This window comes from Hippocampus comes, unplaced genomic scaffold, assembly GCF_001891065.2.
Source record: "Hippocampus comes isolate QL1 unplaced genomic scaffold, H_comes_QL1_v1.1 scaffold340, whole genome shotgun sequence".
Taxonomy (NCBI): Eukaryota; Metazoa; Chordata; class Actinopteri; order Syngnathiformes; family Syngnathidae; genus Hippocampus; species Hippocampus comes.
In genome coordinates this window covers 50,596-70,035 of record NW_017804764.1, presented here as the reverse complement: position 1 = coordinate 70,035, position 19,440 = coordinate 50,596, and the positions used below count along the sequence as shown (strand labels likewise).

The window sequence follows — 19,440 nt, the reverse complement described above, 5'->3', positions numbered from 1 at the left end:
TTGCAATGTAGTCCCCTTTTATCTTTGTTCATTGATTGGAATTTGATGCCACATATTAAATAGAATTCGGTTTGTTATCCCATCGTTGACAGTCAGTAATTTCCCCCCTCCCAAAAATTTAGAAGCCACATCTTTTGTTTTTTTGTCATCAGCGCTTGTTGTGTGCGCCGTGCACTTAGGTATCCCAATTTGATGTGGTAACCGAACAGCATTTATCTTTCAAAATTATGATTATTTTTCTTTTCTTCAGCCAATTCCTGACAATCATATTGGCCACTACGCTGGCCAGAACACTTGCTGTGTTCAAAAAGAGGTTCTAAAGTAAAATGCAAAATAACTATATAAATCAGATTTAAGCCAATAAATTGATGAGATGTCGTAATGTAATGGAGCACCGATTTTGAGTAGGAGAGAAAAGTGATGGATACATATGCTATCGTGTGTGCTCAAATAGTCTGTGCGCAAACCGAAAGTTGTACAAACACTTAAATAGCACGCATAAGGGCAAAGGTTTTGCCTGTCAGACGAAGATGCACTGAAGAAATGATCCATTACTATATTAATATTAAACAAATTAGAGCATTTAAAGAACGAGGTATGTAAATTTGTTTCACTTCTTCCTACTTCCTTTCAAATCACTACAATCTGTTTATATTTCAAACGAACAAACACGCAAACAAACACCAGGAAGTGGTAATAATGTAACAGGGTTAAATCCCGTGCATCTTTCAGTGTTAAATGGGATCGAGAATACAATATAGCCATGCGAGATTAATGTCGAGTACAGGGGTCGGCAAAATAAAATGTTGAAAGAGCCATATCGGACAGAAAAACAAACAAAAAAACAACTGTCTGGAGCCGCAAAAAAATAAAAGCCTTCTATAAAACTTACAATAACAGAAACACATGTTGTATCAGAGATGAAAGTGGACTTTCCTGAAAATAAATTCCGGACCAAAAAAAAATGCACACGTGTTAGTTAGTTAGTTAGTGCTCCAGCGAAGGTCCGGGGGTCCCGTCCCTGTGCGTTGAGCCGACCAGATGAACCAGGTTTTTCCAGTGCCGGCGGTCTTGTGCCAGCTGTTCTGCATCCTCCACAGCAACTCCTTGTTGTTGGAGGTCGCCCGCAACGACGTCGAGCCATCTAGTGCGGGGCTTCCCTCGTGGTCGTCTCCAGCCTGCGGCCTTTGGGTCGAACTGAAGAATGGCTCGTGTCGGATGGTCTGGTGGTAGGCGAAGGACATGGCCGAACCAGCGGGTGCGGCGTTGTGCGACCAAGGAAGATGCTCGGGGCTGGCACGTGCGGGCTTTCTGTAAATTCCCGGGGGAAAAAAATAATATATATATTTGCATTGACCCTATAGTTAAGATCGGGCCGCCCGACCCAAATTTCGGGTCGGGTCGGGCCCAAAAATGTCAATCATTGTTCAGGTTCGGATCGGGATTCTCTCTCGCTGACTTTTTTTTTCGAGGCCGTTAATTGTTTTGGCCACGAGAGACCGTGGTTCGCAAAAAAACAGAAGTGGCGTCATCACAACACGTACTGTACTAAACTCTCGCAATGACAATTCAAAGAACTCCTTCATATCTTGATGATCCAGCCATCATTGTTCTTTTTTGTCTCGATGCTTCTCTCTCTTCAAGTGCCACGCTTGATTCTTAAGGACGTTTTGCTGCTGTGGTGAATGGCTCAATTTTCAACCCGTCAAAATGACGGACGGCCTTAAATTTTCCCCGTCCACTCTTAAAAAAAATCCGTCAATGATGGAAAATTGTCCGTTAATGTAACCGCTTCAGAAACAGAAATATAATAGATGTAAATGTTTATCTAGTCTTGTGTAACTTCGTTCCAAAAGACAGGCTATGTTATCAGCAATCACCCCTCCACCTCCCTCCTCCTCCCAAATAAAATATGAAATCACGGGTTTGCTTCGGGCTCGGGCCTGCAAATCAAGTGAAGTGATCGGGCTCATGCACCCTTTGTGGCTCCCGTTCTCGCCGAAATTTTGAAATCTCAGAGATATGGCGAGGCCATGAGAATGCGAGACGAGGATATTATTACTGTTGCGACGCCACTCTAGTCTCTAGCTTGTCCGCTGCTCTCTGCTGTGCGTGCATCAGCGCGAACAATTACGCAAGCGCGTCTTTTGATTTCAACCAATAAGCGCCGACGCAACAACGTCACACACCCAACGTCACACACAACAACAGCTAAGCTAAGCTAGCCAAGACGACACTCGAAGTCGGACGGACACGTTTTTCTGCCAATCTGTGTGTTTCCCTTTTTGTCCAAATATATTTTTTACGACAACTGTCTTGTCCACGGTGTCTTTTGTTCGTTCCACTGGGGTTTAGCAAGTGTGTTTATAGAGACGAAAATCTCTTTACTGTTACTAGTGTTAGTGTTTCAACACGGCTACGCTCGTGAAAGCAAAACAACAAACTCAAACGCGTCTTCGTTCAATGTTGTCAACTAATATCCGGATTAATTTTCGGCAAATTTTCCTCAATTCTCCGGACAGATTTTCATAAAAATTTGAAAAACACGAAATTCCGGGAAAATCCGGAGGACTTTCATCTCTGTGTATGTATGCAGGAGACTGGACTGTCTCAGAATTGTTTTTTGTTATTCATTCCTTTGTTGTGTGTTCACAAACGCCCCCATCGAATTTATTTTGTGATTTCTTCGCTTGATTTTCTGTTTTGGTGCACCATTTTGCTTTTCTTAGTGTCAGTGAAGTCATCATTAATTTCCGTTTTTTGGAGGCTGTCTTTGAACGCCTCTCGAGTCGAAGAGAGGAGAGAAGGCACAGAGTCGGACGCAGACGTGTCTGTGTTTGTAGAGACTGTTAAAAGCATCAATAAAGTGTACGTTTTAAAAAACCAACACCACAGCTCTCCTTTTTCCAGAGCAGCAACATGTATCTATATCTATCTGAGCTATATTAGCCTACTATTAAAATGACTAAGTTTGCTCCAATTACACGATGAGCCTTCATGATTAAATGTTTTTTTTTTCCCCGTGCAGTGCATTCTGGAGAGCAGGGGTACCCAACCTTTTTTGACCGAAGATCTACTTTTCATTCAACTAACTTACCGCGATCGACCCGCGCATACACAACACACAGACGCATATCCCTAACTACCGTCGTCAAGATCTGACATAGAGGCATGTCAGTGTTTTTGACTCTCGTAGCTCACATGTAGTTTTAAAAATGCTTTTCACGGCCCTCCAGATTCACTTTGCCAGTACACTCGGTGAATTGTACATGAATCGGCATTTTTTTAAAAGCTTCTTTTGTTGTTGTTTGCATCAGCCATCTGCCTTGCATCCCGCCTTGCTGATAGAAATGTGTGTCGCAGGCTATGACGCAAATCTTCGTTGACAGAAACGTTGAAATATTTATCTACACATTTTTACAGCATTGGGAAACGTTAAGAATGTTTGTGTCATGTTTTTACTCCAACAGAAAGGATATTTTCAACAAAAAAATAATTTTCCCTCCCACATCTTTTTCCATTTTCAAACATTTTTATAGAGATCCAGGGAGCCACGAGATGGCGCTAAAGAGCCGCATGCGGCTCTGGAGCCGGATGTTGCCGATCCCCGACCAAAGGTAACGATGCTGACTTCTCCCCTGAACAGGTTGACAATCTCTTCGACTGAGGTAATTTCCAACCGTCGACCACCACCAAGTTGGCAGGAAGTTCTTGCATCTCAGACGGTTCCCACACAAAATTCCCTGTTCGGATGAGGTAGCGAACCTCCACTCACACAATTACAGTCACTCTTGAAGCACGTTTTATTTGAGTATATTTAACATAGGTATTATTATATATAAATGTGGAGTTTAAGTACGTACAAGACACCGCCGCCCTCAACAGTTTTAAAGACTCGACTATGTCTGTCTGCCTGATAGGGACGAGTATGGCACAGGGCTTGAAACAGCTTTAAAGACCACTCCGTCTGACCCGGCGCGCAAACACTCATTCATCCTTTGAAGAGTTCCTTACCTACCAAGAGTAGTCCTCTCTCCTCCGGCTTCGCGTCAACCCTCAGCCCCCAGAGAAGGAGCCGAAACCCAGTCCCAAAAAGGGTGTTTCAGCCGTGGCCACGATCTTCCTGGCCGTCGACTCATCTTCTGGAGGCATCAGGTATATTGCGAACCCGGATGAGCCCTCAAAAATGTCAGGTCCATCAATTTGACATGTAGAAATAAAACACAAGGAGGAGACAGGAGACTCAATTCTGATACCAGGGGAGAACGAGAAGAAGCGTTAGGTTTCAGTTCTCTGCACGTCACCCAAGGATCTCCCCCCTCACCCCCTCATTTATTGGGAATCTACTACATAGGTGTGTCCAACCTAAAGGGTGGGGGCAGTTGAAGACACACTGAACTTGTTTGACTATGTGTGTGTATGTGAGTGTAAATTACGTACATCTGTGCAATTGTTACAAAAACATCAAGTTGCAGCTGGTGTTGATGGCGCCGTCCACGTCCAACCTTGCTCCTGTTTAGTCTTAATACTTATCATGCGTCCCTCAACTGCCACACAGTGCACTAACCACTAAGCAATGTGAGTATATATTAATTAAAAGCATTATATCTTTATTAAACACATAAGCGTTCTTCATTGCAGGCATCATCAATTTATCATTGCAGGCATAAGCATTCTTCATTGCAAGCATAATCAATTTATCATTAATACTATTAAAATGTATAATAACTAAAACTAATCAACCTAACAAAAGTTTTATCACCAGTGTGGGTTATTTTGTGCGTTTGTAAGTTTCCCTTCTGAGAAAATCTTTGGCCACAAACTGAGCATGAAAAAGGTTTCTCACCAGTGTGGGTTCTTACGTGCATTTGTAAGTTTCCCTTATGAGAAAATCTTTGGCCACAAACTGAGCATGAAAAAGGTTTCTCACCAGTGTGGGTTTTTATGTGCATTTGTAAGTTTCCCTTTTGAGAGAATCTACGGCCACAATCTGAACAGGCAAAAGGTTTATCGCCAGTGTGGGTTCTTGTGTGTAATTTTAAGGTTCCCCTGTGAGAGAATCTTTGGCCACAAACTGAGCACGAAAAAGGTTTCTCACCAGTGTGGATTCTTATGTGGTTTTTTAAGTCTCCCTTCCAAGAAAATCTTTGGCCACAAACTGAGCACAAAAAAGGCTTCTCACCAGTGTGGGTTCTTACGTGCCTTTTTAAGCCTCCCTTCCGAGAGAATTTCCGGCCGCAGTCGGAACAGGTGAACGGTTTCTCACCATTATCATCAGCGGTTGACGATGTGTTGTCTCTATCTGAGAGTGGAGCTGCTTTTGGTTTTCCACAGTGGTTTCCAATACCTTGTGTTGTCATGTGTTGACATGAGCTGCTGCTTAGAGGCTCCGCCCCTCTGTCCGCCTCATTTATACTTTTCAGATGGACACCAGTCGATGGCAACTTGCAGATCCCCTTCTCCTCCTCCTCTTCTTTGACGTCGAGAGGCTCATCCACCTCCACTTTCGTGCAAGGGTGCTCTAGCTCCTCCTCTTTCTTAATGTAAGGGGCCTGATGCTCTTCTTCCTCTTTGAAGTGGGGCACCTGTTTTTTCTCCTGTTCCTCTTTAATGTGACAGGGCTCTGCATCCAGCCACTCAGGACAAGCATCTTTGCTGATGTCTGAAAGACACGAGAAGACAAACACACATAGAATTATGGTTGATAATTACAATGAAGGTTACAAGGAGAGCCAGATGAGTTCAAATTACTACTTCCTAAGTGACATTAGCAGAATCACTTACTGGTGGTAGATTTTTATTTTTATCCCTAGTGGTGACTGTTTAAAATGAATTATTTTTGTTTTATCCATGGTTATTTTCGGAAACACTCGTACAGTCTGACATTGCACATTTTTGAGTGGTGGAAAAGTCAAAAGAGGTCCTGGCCTCGAATATTCATGATATAAGGCACTAAGTTTTCGTACTTAGTTCATATTTAGTGACTTCATGCTGTATTTTTAAAACCCTTTCAGAAATTATTAGTCCAACTGCATCGGTTTGATAGTGTGCTACCCTCTAAAATCAAAGCTTCAAAGATGAATACAAAGGCTTCAAAGCATAGTTCTCTGACACAATTTTCAAGTCTGCAAGAAAAAAAGTAATGAGTACATTTGTTGCAACACGGAGTCGAGTGTTACCAACGCTGGAAATTTTGAATGTATCTGAAAATCTCTGGATGTATAAAAAAAGGCTCCAAAGTCATGAAAATTCGAGCCTTGCTTCCAGCTGCAGAACGGTGTGAGTGTGTCCAATGAGACCGACATTTACCGGTCAACGAAATATGTTTGTTCGTACATGATTGGCTGAAAAACGCGTGCCGGACAGCTCCTGTGTTGAAGAAACTGTTGATTTTGCTCCAAATGTCTGTTGTGTGGATCTCCACAAGGCGCAGAAATCTTTTAATATATTGTCGGTGTAACACGCCTCGTCAAGCGATGAAGGAGGGGGTGTCAGTGTAACAGACCTCGTCAAGCGATGAAGAACAAAAGATTGAATTGGCTAAAAGTCCTGGGACAAATTCCTAATTTGAACACTAGAGGGTGACATAGTGAACCAAAGATTAAGTCAAATGCCAGCTCCGCATATCATAGTTAATAAATTACATTTGGAAGACATACCAAAGGCAATGCTTCGTGAAAAGCCTTACAATTGATTAACAAGATCGATAAAGGATATCTTATCTTATCTTATTAATGAACTAGAAAGAGCTAACCAAGCTCGGGAAGAGATTTAAGGAAACAATATATTCCTTTTCTTTTTATCTTTCTATCTTTCTTTTTCACAATGAGATAGCATGATAAAGGAATAAATGAGATATTAAGTAAATGCTACAATGCTTTTGAAACCGCTTTGAGTGATGAAAATGGAACCTGTGATTAGTACTTCTCTCCAGTAATATCATACGATGTGCAACAGAAGTTAATGTGCAAAAGCTATTGTCTACAGGAGAAAAGTGTAAGCAATATGTTTATGTATATACTTGATATCCAAGCTGCAATACATTGCATGAATAGACTGTCTATCATTGGGAAGTTGAACTCACACTCAGGAGATGTCCCTGCGTGACCTGCTTGGACGACAGCTGGCTCAAACCAGTAAAGATTGCACGTGTCCCTACTCAACCTTGCCTGGAACACGAGGCCCTTCAACCGGCTCAAACCGGAGAAGACTGCTCAAAATGTACTCACCTGACCTTGCTTGAACCACGAGATCATCCGTGACTCAGCAATCATGTGCCTTAAGGGAAAAAGGAACATTCGAGACTTTGGGAGAGGGAGGGCCCCAGCACAAGGGCCCCGAGCTGATAAAAAGGGATAGATTGCGAAATAGACAGGACACTCGAGCTTGGAGGGACTTTCCCATCTTGGCCACCTGCGCTCCGGCACCGGGGGAGCCTCCTCCGGAGCTCTTCTCTCTTTTTCTTTCTCTATCTCACTCTCTTCCCTTTTGGATATTCTTTAGTTCGCTATTATGGTGAAATTCCCCTTTTCTAAATTTTACCCAAATTGGATAATCGAAGATGACCCCCTGAATTGGATTCTTACGGAGATTTTACACGATGCAGTGAATTTTTCTGCAAAGTGGAGATCTACTGTATATCTGTGGAGTTGTGTAAAGGTCCCTGACAAGAATGAGCTCAAACGAAGCTGTCACATAGTGGCAAGGACGCATGACCCACAAGACAAATACTATACTCCGATTTGCAAAATAAATTAACTGATAAAGATAAAATCGCCGATTGAGACTTAAAAATCGTAACTTCTAAATTAGGGAAGGTGAACCTCGGGAGCGTTTCGAAGACCTGATCAATCTGTGAAAGGCATACCGATGATAGACAAAGCAAATTATTAGAACCGCAAATGCTTGATGATTTTATTGCTTCATTATTCAACTTTAAATGCTTTAGTATTTTACTCTCTTATTACAATATATCTATCAATTACCTCTCACCTTCCTCTTTATAACCTATCCTTGGATACGTTCTTAAATTTTTATTATCTTGAGCCGATCGGGGAAAAATATAATCAATGTAAATGTTATGACGTTCGTAATTACAGCTGTGAATCCTCAGCGACTGGCTGGTTTGCATTATGTGAAAATGAATATTAAACTATTGATTATATACATAAACCCTTGTCCTCTCTTATGATATAAAAGAGGTTACCATGACACCCTACTTCGAAAGTGTGAACGGCGGGAGGCTCTGTCGGAGCCTTCATAGAATTCCATCGGTGTGAAAGAACGATAAATCTAAAAATGTGTTTTACTCCGGCTTAGGTTATGCTAAAACCCAAAGCCAACAAACCCGTATGACTGTAACAACGGTGATTAGACTTTAACCTAGGTATGATACCAATAGCAACAGCAAAAAATGATGAGTGAGCTGCCGTAAAAACGAAGCGTTCGTTTCGTAGTTCTCCGGCTCCGACAGCGGTTACTCGTCGACGATAGAGACGGAACGGATGAAGACCGGGTTGGCTTCGTAAATCTAAAGGCAGTTAGAACCTCGGCGAGTCTCAGCGGTCGGTCCGTGAAACCGAGGGGAGGAAGGGGAGCGCCGCCAAGCCTCGTGCGTTGTCGCTTCTCCTTTCACCCTTCTGAAAGCCCGTTACCGGGAGGGCCGACGCGGGAATAATCAAATCTGAAAAGAATTTACCGATATAATAATATTCACAGTTCGAATCCCGTCGCTGAACAATATGGACATCAATGTCTTTGAAGGCTTTTATTTTGAAACTGGCCGTTGCAGCATGTGCAAGGATAAAAAATCATGGCGGTTGGCTTGGCCACTCTATAGACAGAAAATACAGCTTTGTGCTGTATAGTTAATAATGACTTGAAGAAAAGTAATTCGTGGATTTATAGCGTAAGAACTAGAAGAGACCAAACCTGCTCTGTGTGAGGCAAATTGAGACTTCTTGAAAACAGCATCGCTCTCCTCTTTTGCCCCACAAAGTTGCTCCTCGTTCTCTGCTGTGTTTCTTGGGCGCATTTTTCAAGAAAACCACCACAGTTTCCGTTCACGCTTGATCTCTGCTTCGCCCGAAGCGGCTAGCAAGCAAGGCTAAATCAGCTAAGCTAGGCCCAGAAACTTGAAATAATGATGTTATAGTCCAATAAAGTAATGATGGGCGTCCTGCGTCGACGCTTAAGTTCTGTACTTCTAAAAGAAAAAGTTGGTTGGTTTTCTTTGTGATTTTTTTTCACTAAAGCCGTGTTGTAGTTTAGCAGGCGGAGCGGAGCTGCATCATTCGAACAAGAATGTACGGCTATTTCCTTAGGACAAATTGCTGGCAACACGTCATCGCGTCATCAAGAGAATACGACAAGAACGTTAAAAACAAATACTTTGCGTTTGTCTTTAACTTTGAAGTTTTATTGTGATTTTTAAAATCGGCTGCGTCACAACTAACCCATTCCAGTTATTTGACTGTGTGCGATGTAGGAAACACATTAACTTTACGTATTCTCATCTTCATTGACGTAATTTTTTGGTGCACGTGTGAGGCAAAGTGGTTTTAGGTTGTTTGCCACTCCCATCTGTGGTTTCCTGTCAAACTGACACGGAGTGCAAATATCCGATCATATTTTTGTAATGGTCCTCGTCTGATTGTCATGTTTTTTGATCCCCCAATTTTTTGTGACTCAAAATTAGTGCGATGTTCGTCAACATCATCTCGCCGTTCACAGACCTCAAAAGATTTGCAAACAAGAAAAAGAAAATCCAAAACATGCTAATTTAAAAACAACGGCAAGAGAAAAATGATTGAAGTTGACGCCACGAAACAGAACTTTGTATGACCACTAAGCGGCACCCCAGGACCAATCCTGTAAGACCAGATCCTCCGGAAAGGCCTGAGTGGGTCGTGTACGTGTGCGTGTGTGTATGTGTGTGTGTGTTTTAAACACATGGACGTTATCTTTTACTTTATTACAACAGAGCAGCATAGTTACATGATATTAGGTTGATTGTTTTTAGTTATCATACATTTGCAAATTATTAATGGTAAATTGCTTATGCTTGCAATGAAGAACGCTTATGCCTGCAATCATTAATTGATCATGCATGCAATGAAGAACACTTATGCTTTTAATAAATATATGATGATTTTCATCATTATATACTCACATTTATAATCATGAATGCTTAGTGCACTGTGTGGCAGTTGAGGGACGCAGCCACCTTTCTGAGAATGTGGTTGGAAAGTGTTAGAGGAATCTATGGGTTTCTTTAAGCTTGTCCGAGAAAATCTCTGACAGAAACAGATAAGTTAAGACTAAACGGGAGCAAGGTCGGACGTGGACAGAGCTGTCAACACCAGCTGCAACGTGATGTTTTTGTAACAATTGCACACATGTACGTAATTTACACTCACATACACACACATAGTCAAACAAGTTCAGTGTGTCTTCAACAGCCCCCACCCTTTACGTTGGACACACCCATGTCGTAGATTTCCCAATAAATGAAGGGGTGAGGGGGGAGATCATTAGGGTGACGTGAGGAGAACTGAAACCTAACGCTTCTCCTCGTTCCCTCCTGGTACCAGAATTGAGTGTCCTGTCTCCTCTTTGTGTTTTATTCCTAAAGTGTCAAATTGGTAAACCTGACACATTACTTGAGGGAGTGAATGAAACACTAGAAAATTTACATCTTACAAAATCCTCGAGAAATTGTTGAGTTTTTGGGATATACGTAAAGTCAATCTTGCAGTTTGGCCAAGTTAAAAAAATAAAAACCTAGGCTGCAATGACATGGAGGTTAGCTTTGTTTGTACCTCTCGGACATTCGTGTAAAAGAGTAAAATTATTGGAGGAAATGTATGCCATAGAGACAGAAAATAACGTGAAAATTTCGCGGAAAAATGAATGTATTCAAGTAAGGCGGACCCAGCGATTGGCAACGTAAGATGGCCGCCGGTGGCTTTATGCCTCCCAATGGTGAGTAAGCAGTATTGTTCGTCCGTTCACGCATGTTGTGTCTTGAATGACGAGCCACACACGCGTATTCTATTGTTTATATTCGACCGTCGAGTTCCACCATTAACCTCGTGGAGAACAGGCATAGACATTCATTATACAACAGATCACGCATGCGCAGTCGATGGCTATGCAAGGTACGGGAAGCGAATACATCCAAACAACATATACAAATAACTATGGTGGTTAATACACCACAACGTACAATTCTGCATTTGTCGAAGTTGAACTTATCCCACTCAGATTGTCCCAGTTCTTACTTCAAAGCGTTCGAACCTAACGCAAACAACAAATATGGCTGATTCCAACAAATTGGTTATTGTTCTGGCTCATCAAAACAAATTTTGACCTCAAGCAACCCTTCATTATTTCCTTAATTTCTGGATATACCGGAACATCGTGTCTTTCAAGGATTTCATTCATTTGAACAAATAAATTCATGCAGGGAGATAACGGCATTTCTTGAGGCAATCAGCGCATATTATGACTAAGAAATACTGATACATCTTTATTCATTGTGTTGGATCTTATTTTTTGCCATTCAGTCTGTGTCTACATGGGGTCATCTGTGACGAGTGACATCACAATAAAATTGTGATTTAAACTTTTTCTTTGATGAAATGGAGGACATTCAACCCTACCTTATTTTCATTTACACCAATTGTGATGGGCGATATGGAAGAAGACTCGGCTGAAACAGGCTTTTTGAGCAAAGACAACTTTAATGGCGAGCACGCAACACATAGTATCAAACAACAATACATATGGCTCCATAATACATTTCTTGACACAATGGAAAATGCCCATTTTATTTAGGATCCTATCCAATAAAATATGATGAAAGACACATCTTGATATGTGGGGGACTATTTATTCAAGAACAGTTCAATTTTGAGTAGGAAAAAAAAACAAGAACTAATACAAATGACCAAACCTCATGTGCAAGTATGAAAGTATGAAAAATCGTGGCAGCTGGCTTGGCCACTTGACAGTAAAGATAGCTTTCTGTTGTGTAAAATGGTTAATAATGACAAGAAGAAAAGTAGTGAGTGGACTATCGAGAAAGAACTAGTGATGACCAAACCTGCTCTGCATGAGCCAAATCGAGACTTCTTCAAAATTGCACCTCATTCTATGCTGTTCTTCTTGCGCAGATTTTTCAAGAAAATCACGATGTTTACACTTGATCTCTGCTTCGCGACGAAGCGGCTAGCAAGAAAGGCCAAGTAAACTAGTCCCAGAAGGTTGAGATAATGATGTTAAAGTCCAATAAAGAAACGATGGTCGTCTTACGTCGATGCTAAAGTGATATAATTCTAGAACATTTTGGTTCGTCTTCTTTGTGATTATTTTTTTCACAAATAAAGCCGTGTTGTAGTTTAGCGTACGGAGTACATTTGCAGGATTCGAACAAAGATTGTACGGCAACACCCTTAGTTGCCCTAAGGCAACACGAGCATCGACTCGAGCATCGGCAAGAGTAGAAATTGAATACTTAAATTTTACGGTTTATTGTTGTATTTTTAATCAGCTGCGTCACTACTTAGTCATTTCAGTTATGTGACCGTGCATGTGATGCAGGAGACCGAAGAACGTAATGTGGCCTCATTTCGTTGAGGTAACTTGGTGCATTTGTGAGGCAAAAAGTTTTTAGTTGTTTGTCACTCCCAGCTGTGGTCTACTGTAAAACTGACACGTAGAGCACAATCCGATAAAATTGTTGAAATGGTCCGCATCTGATTGTCATGTTTTTGCTCCCCAAATTTTGACTGCGGTCAAGCCAGCTTCCACTGCAAAATTGAAGTCAAGTGAGCTGCCACTGCGATTGTCAATACTGTGCCTTACGGTAATCTGCCGCCAGCGAGTGGCGTTGACCACCTTCAAAATAAAAGCACCTCCACTAATGCATAAACGTCATTTGTTTGGGTTAAAAGAAATGAATAAAAAAATAAAATTTTTTGGCTGTCAGCTAACAATACGTTCACCTCGGAAGAACAAGAACTCTCAGAACAGCACAAAAAATCGTTCTCAAGTGGAGATAGAAAATAAAGTCAATGGTAATTTCTATCAATTTCACCTGATATTAAAAAAAAAATCATTAAAAAAAAAAATCAATCTGGGTGATTGCGCAACCACACAAGGTTGTCGACACACTCGAGCACCCCAGGTATCCATTACCAATTAAAATGCCTCTCAAATATGACATTTTGACATCCTCTCCTTATTTCAAAAGATTCTTAAAAATGAATTTCAGTTATCCCTCAATCAAACCAGACCTGAAGGACACTAGAGCACTCCAGGTATCCAACCAGACAGTGTTGTGTCCGAGGACCGGCAACCCGAGGCCAAGGCCAAGGACTTGACTCCGAGGCCAAGGCCAAGGCCAAGGCCAAGGACTTGGAAAATGTTCCGAGGCCAAAGCCAATGCCAAGGGCTTGACTCCGAGGCCAAGGACAAGGCCAAGGACTTGGAAAATGTTCCGAGGCAAGGCCAAGGACTTGAGGAATTTTCCGAGGCCAAGGCCAAGGACCAAGGACTTGCCTCCGAGGCCAAGGCCAAGGACCAAGGACTGATTTTGAAGCCGAGGCCTAGCCGAGGACATGTATAAAACAATGCTATCATACCACTTGACAGGTCTTCATGATTTGCAACACCCCTCCACCCTAACCCCTAGCACACGTCACTCCCTAACGCTTGAATGAAGTGTTTTTATTCAAAGAGTAGAACAGTCAGGGTACGTGTTATTTATACTGAGAAAAATAAAATAAAAGCACATGATATACATTTATGAATTAATGTTTTAGTGCAGTAGTTTCTTAATATGAAGTAAATCAACACTCAACAGGCATGACATGGCACGAAAGACAAGTTGAGAAATGACTTTGCATAGAAGTCAATCACTGACTGCAGAAAAAGCGGTAATCTCTAAACATTCTCTGAGTACTACTATTATTAGCACTACCACTAATACTACTACTGTGGCATGTAACTACAGCCACAGGGTAATGTTACGACCGCATGACGTTACAGCCGTGACGGCCGTAAAGTGTTGAGTTGCCAGAAAGCGTGGATATAAAAGTGTTGCGACTGACAATTAACGGCAATGAGCACAGAGTCAGTTTTCCAGCCTTTTATTGTACACATTACACAACTACTAATACAACTGCTACTAATACTACTACTACTAATACTACTACTGATACTACTCCTAATACTACTACAGCACCAACACATTTTCATTACATTTCAAAAACATCAACACTTCCAGCATTTCTGCTGACAACCGTGCCCTGTGTGGCCGCATGATAATGCCCCCCCTGCTGAAAACTCTCTCAACAGGGGCACTGCTCGCAGGTACCGGTAGGATATGCTGCGCCAGCAACAACAAAGCAGGATACTTCACACTGGCCATCCCGCCAGGTCTCCAAAATGCCACCGGCTCCTCGCCCGCCACCTCGTTCTCCAGATGCTAACTGGGCACGCGGACTCTCTTTGCCATCACTTTTTGCTCGCTTTCTCTTCTGCTTGTATTTGGCCGTGAACTTAGACATCTTTGCCGGTACTTCGTCCTCGCTAGTGCTCCCTCCGTGCTGCCCTTCCTGTACCGGTGGCTGGTCTTTCCCAAGTTTCATACACAACCAGCTCTACACAACAAAAGAAAGAAGTTATAAAAATTGCTCTGATTTCTTTTCAATAATAATTCTAATAAATTATGTTCTATGGGACTAGAAAATAAAAATAAGAGACAATGGATACAGCAATCAGAACATTTTACTTCCATCATGTCCACCAAAGAATATAAAGGAATACCATGGTTCTTCATCCTAATTAGGTGAAGCAGCTTGGATACACATTGTTTTTGAAAAATTATTAATAATAAATAATTAAATGATTACTTGTAAAGAATGAAGTATTACTGACATTTAAAGGTCCTGGTAATAGTTAGTGATATGTGCAAAATCAAGAGTAAAGTACCGTATGTTCCGCACTATAGGAGGCACCAAAAAGTCTTCCATTTTCTTAAAAGCTCACCGAGCGCCTTAAAATCCGGTGCGTCTTTTGTATGGTAATTACGGTAATAAATCGACTCCAAGATGGCTCCTTCCTGGAGACATGCTTCCAATGTTATAACTTGCTGTTGGTTCAGTGAACTGCGTCGCTGCTTTATTAAATAAGTATGTGTTGCAGCTCCGAAAAAAGGAGAGCTGTGGTGTACATTTTTTAAAACAGTCTCAACAAATACAGGTACGTCTTTGTCTGTCTCCGTGCCTTGTTCGACTTGAGAGGCGTTCAAAACCGCCTCCGAAAACCCCAAACTAACGATTACTTCAATGAAACTCCAAAAATTGAAAAAAATACATCAAAACTGAAAAGCAAGCGAGGATATCACAAAATAAATTCTAAATCCCCCCCCCTACACAATTTATACTGTGATTACATCATTTGTGAATACACAACAAAGGAATAAATAACTACGACTGACATCTTGTTGTGTTATTTTGACTTCAAGATGGTGCCGCGAGAGTGGCTGCCTTTCCAGCAGCTCCTATTTATTTTGTTCTTCTACTTCTTCCTTTCATAAATTTGCTGCTGTGAAGTGGGAATTTCTCCATTGTGAGACTATTAAAGGTTTTCTTATTTTACCTTATCTGATTGTACTCTTGGAGCTATGATAAAGTAAATGCCATTGGGTTTTTCGGAGGCGGTCATAAACGCCTCTCGAGTTGACCGGAAGAAAAGAAGGGAAGGAGACGGACAAAGACACACCTGAGTTTGTTGAAAAAATGAGAGCTGTGGTTGTGGTTTTATTATTTTTTTAAACACAGACTTTATTAATGGTTTTCACAGTCTCAGCAAGTACAGGTCCTGTACGTCTTTGTCCGTGTCCGTGCTTTCTTCCGTTCCACTCGAGAGGCATTCAAGGCCGCCTCCGAAAAACGTAAATTAATTCGTACTTCAATGAAACCACGAAGAAAATCAAGCGAGGATATCACAAAATAAATTCTGTAGGGGGGCTATAAAACCACGAAGAAAATCAAGCGAGGAAATCACAAAATAAATTCTGTAGGGGGGCTATAGAATTTATTTTGTGATTTCCTCGCTTGATTTTCTGTTTTGATGCATTATTTTCAATTTTCGTAGTTTCATTTAAGTACAGTAATAGTTAATATACATTTTTCAGAGGCGTTCGGACGCCTCTCGAGTTGAATGGAAGGAGCGTACCACCACCACCATTGTAGATTGCGCCTTTTCGTGCGAAGCGTCTGATATATGAAAAAAAATTACAAAATAGCCATTCATTGAAGGTGCGCCTCATAATCCAGTGCGTCTTTTACTGCGGAAAATACGGTAATTAGTAATAGCATCGATTGTAAGCACACACAAATACAAACAGAAGAATTTTCAATATAATTCATTTTCTTGCAACCATGGACATTTATTTAGTCTTGCTGAATATGCAATTACAGCCTGAAGCCTAATTAACAAAATAATTGAAGGGTAATTCCTTGAGAATTTTTTAGAGTATGTGACGTGAGTAATGTTAAGTACTCATCCTAAAATTGTTAAAGATTATCATTAGTTTTGCATCAAACAAATAAAAGCAGTACAGTAAATACATTTTTGAACCAAATTCTTCTAAAAGAATATTTCAGCAGATAATCTTATGTTATTCATGTTACATACTCTGAGCGATTCTCATGGAATTGCTCTGAACATTTTGAATTGTACCTTTCAGGGTTTCCTTTACACTTCTCCTCTTTTCCTTCGTTTCATCGAGAGACCACGTTGGCATACTGACATCATCCACCCACTCCAGCATGGACTGTGGATCGATGACAGGGGCCATGAAGAAAAGCTTCTCAAAGAAGGGCTCATCCTCAGCAGGCCCGCTCCCCTCAACCATCTGACATCGGATGAAAATCCCCCTGAATCGCCGTTTCAAGGAAGACTGAAGACACCCGACAATCCGCCGACAAAACTTGGCTTCATCTGCCCACTTGCAAACATGACTGTTCAGGTCTAGGACGACTGGCACCACCATTGGAATGGTTGCTGTCTGATCACCTGTCAATTGAACACATTTATAGAAATGCGAAATTAAGAACAAGCACAACTTTAGGAAATTTATTCAATTTCTTCTTAAACCACCCCCCCCCAAAAAAAAAAGGGGAATAATTTGCTTGGATACTGTAATATACAGGGCTCCACACTAGCAGTGGTCCGATAGTCCTGGATGAGTATAATTAGCTGCAGGACCCAAGAGTTTTCAAATGTGGCTAACAAAATTGGTTACTGGCCCAACAAGTGATTAACGACTTGTTTTGACCAGCAAGGAAAAAATGCTTAGCGTGTAGCCCTAAAGTATATAACAATATTCACTATGATACTTAAGATTAAGTTCATATATCTTTGTAATAATGAGTAGAATACCCTAGTGCAAAAGATAAATGAGAGTTCCTACACTAAAAATATAATTTATTTCCAAATTTAAAGGTGATCAAAGTGTCATTAAATATTAGATTTATTACTTCATATAGCATACTGTACCTAGGGGCTCAACAATAGCAGTAGCCCTCTCACTGTGACATGGGAGTCCGGGACCACTGGAGTTGAGCTTTGAACAACCAGATTAAAAAATAGATTTTGGCAGCCATTATTGGGCCGTCAAAAATTTGTCCAAGAATGTACTAGTTTATTTATGAATATATTTATTATGTTTTGGGCCACCTCATTCCATGCTTGGGCCAACAAAAAAGAATGAATGATTTTGGTGGTCCAAATGGGCCATCACCAAAAATTTGTCTAGGTGGAGCCTTAACATACCTTGTGTGAGTGTTGTTGCATCAGCAAAAGGCTCCAGAATTGTCGTCAATTCAGCAAGTTGAGCCCACTCTTGGCGTGTGAAAATAAGGTTGTTGAACTCCACCGCCTAGCAGATTTCAGCAATCGCTCGACAATCAACTCCTTGTAGGTTCTGTCAAGCTCTGAGTTGAAGAAAGACAAAGCTCCAGCGTGTGGAGTTCGCAGCTGGTATTGTTCCACACCAAAACGCTCCTGAAACCTTAAAATTTTAAAGATTAAAAAAATAATGTATTATTGCGTACATACTGTATTTAATATGACAATATGTTCTAGACACTTGCACCATTGAGTTTCAGGTACAATGTACACTTCACTTTTCATTCAAATTTTCTACAACTCTGCTCCCCAGGGCCTCTCCCAATTACATGTAGCTTTAGCCTTTAGCCTCAATGAAAATAAATATCCCCCCAAAAATAACCTATTAGGTTTTACTGTGACCAGGAGGGGGGTGCCATAATCCCCCCCCAAGGAATATCACCTCTCAAAATAGCCTGGGTAAGTTAGGGTTACTGGGCTGTATAATTACAGTAGTATTAATACCTTTCTTTGAGTACTGCACTCCTGTGCAGTACTGTTGTCAGCTTTGACACCTTCGCAATGGGCTGCCCAACTGCCCGCAGTTCTTTGAGACCGTCTCCGATGACTAACTGGCGTGTATGGGCAAAGCATGGGATCCTGTGTTTAGAGGCCAAGATCAATGCCTGTCTCACAGCCCCCGCATCCTCTTCATCCTGGTCCTCCCAGAGGTCGCCATCATCTACACCAGCCCCTTCCTCCCCTTCGGCTCCAGACGGGTCTATCTCCGGAAATTCCAAGGAGAATGCGCGTTTCATGTTGGACGCATTGTCCGTCACAATGAACTCCACCTAAACCAGTGGAAAGAAAGACATAAAAAAAAAATCATAAGCCTCACAGTTATCCAACATTTTTTGGCAGGTGACAACTGAAAATGTGGAAGGACGCATGGCTCTGACAATGATTTGTATAACTTGGTCACTCGTCACTTCTGCAGTCAAGCTGTCAAGGCACATAGGATAGCATAAATGACATTCATTTTCAGTGCAGATAAATTCTGAACTTTGCAAATCCCTAGAGTTAGACAATTGGGCCTTGGTAAATCAGGTGAAATTAATAACCCAGTCAACAAAGGCATCTGGCCCGGATTCGGCATGAAGCCGGCACAGCTGGCCTTGTGTCGGCACTGGCATAACGCATGTGGGCCGAACACGGCCCAGGCGTGGCAAAGGAGGCACTGGCTTGACTCTGGCAAACCAGATGAGGGCCGGTTGTGGCGTGAAGTATTTGGGCCAGAAATGTATTTCCAACTCCGGCCCGAATATGGCCAGCCAGTATTGAGCCACTCCTAAATGCAGTTTCAGATTTTTTTTTTTCTACACACAGCCTTGTTTTACAATTGCACACCGATGCGGAATTCCATTCATCACACACTCACACACTCACACACACACACACAAACACACACACACACACACACACACACACACACACACACACACACACACACACACACACACACACACACACCTATATGCG

At 41.6% G+C, this 19,440-nt stretch overlaps 2 protein-coding genes across 3 annotated transcripts in view; both read right to left on the bottom strand.

Moving 5' to 3' along the window:
• Window positions 1-4,480: 4,480 nt before the first annotated feature.
• LOC109528450 (zinc finger protein OZF-like) lies at window positions 4,481-9,262 on the bottom strand. 2 transcript variants are annotated; one of them, XM_019891189.1, is made up of 3 exons: window positions 8,932-9,262; window positions 4,680-5,662; window positions 4,481-4,631 (listed from the first exon to the last, which is right to left on the bottom strand). In XM_019891189.1, exons 1-2 carry the CDS (start codon window positions 9,032-9,034, stop codon window positions 4,713-4,715), a joined length of 1,053 nt encoding a protein of 350 aa, XP_019746748.1. In that variant the 5' UTR covers window positions 9,035-9,262; the 3' UTR covers window positions 4,481-4,631; window positions 4,680-4,712. The 2 variants fall into 2 exon arrangements, with proteins under 2 accessions (XP_019746748.1, XP_019746658.1); XM_019891099.1 differs by having other exon boundaries at window positions 4,481-5,662.
• An 8,630-nt stretch (window positions 9,263-17,892) lies between these two features.
• LOC109528182 (uncharacterized) overlaps window positions 17,893-19,440 on the bottom strand; it is a 4,539-nt gene continuing 2,991 nt past the window's right edge. The window contains exons 2-3 of the mRNA XM_019890577.1: window positions 18,427-18,752; window positions 17,893-18,085 (exon numbers count right to left, since the gene is read on the bottom strand). Of these exons, the coding sequence (XP_019746136.1) occupies window positions 17,893-18,085; window positions 18,427-18,752 (519 nt within the window). The remainder of the gene's footprint in view (window positions 18,086-18,426; window positions 18,753-19,440) is intronic.